This window comes from Bidens hawaiensis, unplaced genomic scaffold, assembly GCF_021521415.1.
Source record: "Bidens hawaiensis isolate Kalapana, Puna unplaced genomic scaffold, B.hawaiensis_p1.1 tig00090589_1, whole genome shotgun sequence".
NCBI classification, from domain to species: Eukaryota; Viridiplantae; Streptophyta; class Magnoliopsida; order Asterales; family Asteraceae; genus Bidens; species Bidens hawaiensis.
The window spans coordinates 12633-18997 of NW_027504405.1; the positions used below are offsets into that span (position 1 = coordinate 12633).

The following is a 6365-nucleotide window of genomic DNA, read 5'->3' on the forward strand; positions in this document are numbered from 1 at the left end:
TTTTTTAAAAAGCTTACCACATATCGGTTTTCTCGACGTTCCAATATAAATTTCGTTAAAACGGAAGATTATATTTTTGGAATCGTAAACTAGTGAGTACCGATAGGGTACCAATACCATGACAAACCAAACTGATACTTTTTTTAAACGATCAACTAATCCTACAAATGGGCTACCGGCTAAATTCACCACATCGGGATACACTCGCCTTTTCATCTCGGGAAAACTCTCACCTAAGGCCAACACCCATGAACACTCGTCTAAAAACACGACAGTGCGGTGAGAAAAAGCACATTCAGTTCAAGAATCCAACTAGTGAACATTACCTTCTCGCTTAGTCTCCCATCATCACTTTGATGCCGCTAAAACTAAATACCCATTTTCACAGTTTCTGTTCGATGTAAATCACGTGTCGATATTATTTTTAGAAACATCACGACTTTATTATTTTTCTGGTTTTCTCTTTTGCTCGTAACAAACCAAAACAACTATTTTTACATCGACGAGTAGTATCCCAAAAACAAACAAACAAACAAAGAGTGAATATTGAAGCAGCAGAGATGAGTGAAATAGAGGCGGCGAAGAGATCTCCGTCGTCCGATGACCGGCAAACCACCAAAAAAGTCGTAATTAAGAGCGCCGATCTGAACGAAGATATGCAAACTGAAGCCGTCAATGTCGCCGTTAAAGTAATTATTATTTCATAATTAATATTTTTTAATCAATCCTGTTTCATTGAATCTGTAACTTAACAATTAACTGTAATTTTGAATGAAATGATTTATTGATTCAAACGGTATATAATATAACCTAATTACGAAGCGTTAACGGTAAACTAACGGTGAGCTAACAAAACTAACTGTGAACTAACAGAGTTTACATCAGTATTAATTCTCGTCTTTTGAATCGTTCGAGTTTCATTGAATCATAAACGTATGTAACCTAATTAAGAAGAGTTAACAGCAACCTAACTAGTTAACAAAACTAACTGTAATCTAACGGAGATTGCACAAGTATATATCCTACTCTTGTTAATCGTTCGAGTTTCATTGAATCTGTAACCTAACAGCTAATTTAGCAATTATTTGTAATTTTGAATGAAATGATTTATTGATTTAAAGACGTATAAAACTTAATTACGAAGAGTTAACGTAAACTAACTAGTTAACAGAGATTGCATAAGTCTGAATCCTCCTCTTGTTAATCGGTCGAGTTTTGTTGAACCTGTAATCTCAGAATTAGTTTCTGTTTTATTGTAATTTTGAGTGAAATGTGTCATTGATTCATAAACGTATATAAACCTAATTACAAAGAGTTAATGGTTAATCTAACTATTTAACGGAGCTAACGGTGAGTTAACGAAAGTAACTGTAAAGTAACGGAGTTCGTGTTACATTTGTGCAGGCATTTGAGAATTGCAGTGTGGAGAAGGATGTGGCGGAACAGATAAAGAAGGAGTTTGATAAGAATCACGGTCCTACGTGGCACTGTATTGTCGGCAAAAACTTCGGTAATTTCTTATTTTTTTAGGATTCATGAATTTGTTTCTGTAGTGTTTATAGAACCTTACTTATAAATTTGTTTGTTTATTGGATTGATTGGTTGAGTTTAGAGTGTAAATGTATGGAGCCGAGCCCGAGCTGTCGAGCTCAGCTTGTTTTGACTTACGAAAGCTCGAGCTCGGCTTGTGAGTTGTTTTTTCAAGCTTTGGCTCAGTTGATTCATTATTTTATTGATTAATATATATATACACGCATTAATTATTTATATATGTTTTGAGAAAAATCTTAACGGTTCGAGCTCAGATGTGCAGCGCGAAACTAATACCTAAAAGTCCAAAAGAGGAAACTTAACTTAACAACACACAGGGCTCGTTAAGGCTTGACGAGCCTAAACGAGCTTCCCATACAAGGCTTGAATCCATGCTCGTTAACTAAAAGAGCTTTATTTGAGGCAAGGGCTCAACTCGGCTCTAAAAAGCTTGGTTAGTTTTGAGTTTTTTGTTCGGTCTGATCTTGATTAGCTCGCGAGCGGCTTGGCTCGTTTGCACCCCCTACTTGAGTTATCATGCTTTCAGATGGTTTTTCAGGGAATGCATAGCAGTTTGATTTTGATTTTGAAATCTAGATCTAATAATCCAGGCTAAAAGTCATATTTCCAGTGGATTGTTGAGTTTATGAGTGTGGTGCAAAGTTGTGGTATGGTGTATGTGAATCTGTTGTGATTATCCAGATTTCGTTCTATGTGTTTGTGCAGGGGAAAATAATTATATATAAGAGGTGGAATGTGGAGAGGTTATTTTAGTCTTTATCAAGTTTGTTAGCACCATTATAGGTGGTGATTTAGGTCAAATTTTACATTTTCTGTCACACACATTATCAGGGCATCCTTAGTGGATATGAAAAACATCCCGCCACGTCACTGCCATGTAGGCATGAGGGCTTTTTTCCAATATGGCTTGGAATGGTTTCACTTGGCATCAACAAAAAACATAATTAAACCTTATATTTAGGTGAGGTGGCATGATTTTAGTGGCTCAAATAAAAAAATATTAAATACCCCCCGCCCTAACGTTGTTGCCTGCGTAGTGGTGTTTGGGCGTGTTTGGGGTGAGGTGTCATGGGCAACGCCGCCACCACAGATGCCCACATTGATTTGTTGTGTTGACTCTTTAGGATGGTAAAGTGAGAAGTTATTATCTCATATAGATCAAAATATGCATGTGTGTATACATGTACATATGCATGTATGTAACCTATAGACTGCTAACATGCAGAAGTCAGCAAGTATCTTGATCCATGCCAATGGAGTTGTTTATATCCTATCTTTCTTGGGAGTTTGTTTTCTGATTATATTTCTTGAAAATAAACATCAGAAGTTAAAAACAATAAAGAAGTAAATTAATAACATCGTTACCAAGTTAGTGCTTGTAGGGATATGATGTGTGTGTATATCAACATATCACACCTCTGCTTAGTTGAATGTTAGTTTAGTCTTAATCCACAATTGACATGCCTGCTAGTCTGCTACTAGACAAATTAGGTGTAGGTTTGTTTTGCTTAAAGTATAAACATAACCAAGTTACCAAATACCACCTCATAGTTACACCTAATATTGGCTGATTTCAGTAATCTCATTATCTGGTAGTCTCTGATTTCCTAATACCAGTAGCTCATGTGTAATATTGCTTTTAGTTGAAACATATCCACCATTATATCTGTTTCCGTTATATATATTCTCTGCAGATTCATATGCAGTTATGCACTAATGTTTTAGGTTTATAGTTTTATACCTGCACCAGTCTTAGGTAAGCCTAAAAGTAGAGTCTATACTCTATATACAGAAGCTGTTAAATGATGCAAGTTTGGATGATATTGTTGCTGTACTTCATCCGTTGCAAAAACACTAATACTTACCATATTTATTTAATTTGCTCATGCCACACCGATTATGTAAGATATTGTAAATACCTCTTTAGACATCCTTAATTAAACAAAACTCACTTATTTTCATGTCCCACCACATAACCATAATCGCAGTATCGCACACTTAGGATTAGATGGTTTGGTTATTGTGAGTCTAAAACTCTAATTACATGACGTGAAGAGATTGATGGAGGTAAAAAATAACAACATAATCTTTGGGTTGCATTTTGCAGGGTCTTACGTGACGCATGAGACAAACCACTTTGTTTATTTCTATTTGGAATCAAAGGCCGTGTTGCTGTTCAAATCTGGCTGAGCATGCTTTATTACTGCTGTTGCTGCTTACATATGTATGTATTCTAAAAACTAAACAAAATCTGAATATGCGTTTTCTGTGTTTAGACGCGTGTTTTGTGTACTTGTAGGTATATTTGTTGGATTCTTTCTGTATTGTGTTTTGTTTGAATCAAAATTTCCGAATCACATCCCTATTTTAGCATCGTAGTATCGAGTTTTACTAATTCACGAGACACACAAATCGCCTATATTTTCTTTACCGAAAGGAAACTGTCATCCCGTTACGTAAATCTCAGTGCCTTTCACACAAACTCTTCTGTGAATATATTACATCAGTAACAAAATTCTCCACTGATTTCCCATCATAGCTTCTTGAAGGCTACTGTCCCCTACAAGTTGGGATTTTTATGTGATTATGTTGTATTGATGAAAGTTACGGTTAATGTCATGCTTCAAAATCAAGCCAAATCATAAAACTGAAGCGTGCCGAACTTGATTGAATGTTATTGTATTTATGATCCATATTCATTATTTTAAGCCAAAAAATGCATGCTCAAATTCATTAACAGGTAGTTAATAATAATTTCTTATTATTATTATTTTTCTTTTTGCAATTGGCCTTCTGGCTCAATGGCATGGGAGTGATGGTTAAGACTTGGGATCCTTGAGGTCTCAGGTTCGAAACCTGACTCAAGGGGGTTTTCCCACAGTGGTGGGTTTCCTCCTTGATGGTGTTCTTGGGTGAGTCAGGCCTGGAGCGTCAAAATCAGTATGGGCGGTTGACATCCCGTTTCAGGAAGGCTCACTCGGCTATTGGTGGTGGATCCAAACACTATTCAAAAAAGAAAGTTAATAATAATTTTAAGCTCAATTTATCAATTTAGCCACCTTTTTTAAACTCAAAACATTTTAAGCTCAAATGTAAAACCGAAATCACTCCCTAATTGAACAGAACCGAACCAAAACTTAAATTTTAGTTTTTTTTTGCCAAAGGCTACCATATGGCCAGCCTAGAGGTGGACAAACCGAGTTTTTTCAGGTCGGGTTTTTGACGGGTTTTGGCTAGGTCGGGTCCGGGTTTTGACCGGGTAAAGGTGGAACCGGTTCTAATTGGTCCGGTTTCTCTGAGAAACTGAAACCTTGTTCGTACCCACGGGTCAGGTATACCGATTACCGGGTCTGGTCCGGAATGCCCATATACACCTTTAAATTTCCTTTCACTGGACCGGTGTACCCAGTCTATATATGGGCTCGAATTCACTTACTAACAGGCCGTTTTCTCAATGTTCATCTCCTCTCAGACTCACAAAAACCAAAAAGGGATTTGGTACAATTTGTTATTGTGCTCTGTAACCTCTGTTTCGGTTCTATATTATATGATAGCACCTTTGAGTAAGGTTGCATATGATTTTTTTTAACTCCTTAGAAGAAGAATTGGCGATTGCGTTTCATTCTAGGTATTCAGTTTATCAGCTAAGCAGTTTGACGATGAATTTAGTAGATATCATTAGATTGACGGTTGCAGTATGTATATTTTCATAGTTATTCTTAGTTATGTACAGATTCAGATTGCATAGGCACTTGCACTTCATGTTCTGGACATTGGTTTAGGCTATAGAGATCAGTGTTGTTGAACTCGCTAGGCGCTAGTCAGGCGGTGGGATATGACTATTGATTAATAGATTGGAATTTTATATGTAACTTTTCAAAATTATATAAAAAAACCACTAAGATACTTGAAAACTCGTGTAAACCACTTTTAAACATTTATTATATTCATTCTTTTTATATGTTATTAATTTGACCAAAATCAGAAATAAATAAAAAGATAAACGTAGCTTGTGGAATGCATTATGTAGCTCATAATCTACATATATTTACCTCGTATGGGATAAGTATATGTAACTTGGCAAGATGCATATATATACTTCCGCAATGTACATATTTGTTTAATTTCTTTTTGGTTTCGCAAAGATTAATAACACATAAAAAGACCAAAAGGAGTGAAGATTAAAAAAAAGTGGTTTTGAGATTTAAGGTGGTTTTCGTTGGAACACTCCCCCTGTATATGTATTACATAACTTTTCAAAATAATACAAGGAGTTTGACCAATTTTGACTAAATTGGGCAGACTTTGACCAACTACCGATTATAGGGTCTGATTACATGAAAAGGAATCGATAAGCCACCGATTAGCACTAATTCCGATTATAACAACACTGATAGAGAGATGAAACAGAATATGAGTTTCATTTTCAATGCAACACATTTCATTTTCAGTGTGTAGACAACAATCTATGTTATTACCTGTATTTCTGTTTTTTTTTTTCTTTTTTATTTTTGTTGTTTAGTTGAGATAATCACTACACAAGTCAGGAACAATAATGCAGTCTCATCTTATTCTTCATTCTTAGGGATTTAATTATAATAGATAGAATAAATTAGAAGTGTTTTAAGTGTCAAAAATAGCAATGTATTTTCACCTACAACTTACTTTAAAAGTTATCAGAAGTAGAAACAATAAAACATACATTTATATTGTTACCGATCATAGCGACAGACTTTCGGTTCTTTAACTAATAAATGGTGCTTTATGTTTTAAAAACTGAAAATATGTTGCTACTATTGGCACAATGTGAGTAT

The 6365-nt window shown here is 35.3% G+C and overlaps 1 protein-coding gene across 1 annotated transcript; it reads left to right on the forward strand.

Annotated features, from left to right (window-relative positions):
* The first annotated feature begins 545 nt into the window (after positions 1–545).
* Positions 546–4676, forward strand: LOC143607939 (uncharacterized). The gene is made up of 3 exons (XM_077083195.1): positions 546–689; positions 1405–1510; positions 3659–4676. The coding sequence occupies exons 1-3, from the start codon at positions 561–563 to the stop codon at positions 3739–3741; spliced, it is 318 nt and encodes a 105-aa protein (XP_076939310.1). The 5' UTR covers positions 546–560; the 3' UTR covers positions 3742–4676.
* The last annotated feature ends 1689 nt before the right edge of the window (positions 4677–6365 follow it).

Excerpts from the sequence above, each read along its gene's own strand:
- LOC143607939 (XM_077083195.1), top strand. The coding sequence starts at position 561 with ATGAGTGAAATAGAGGCGGCGAAGAGATCTCCGTCGTCCGATGACCGG. Across the intron at positions 690-1,404 it reads CCGTCAATGTCGCCGTTAAA|GCATTTGAGAATTGCAGTGT; the intron begins GTAATTATTATT and ends ACATTTGTGCAG. Across the intron at positions 1,511-3,658 it reads TATTGTCGGCAAAAACTTCG|GGTCTTACGTGACGCATGAG; the intron begins GTAATTTCTTAT and ends TGCATTTTGCAG.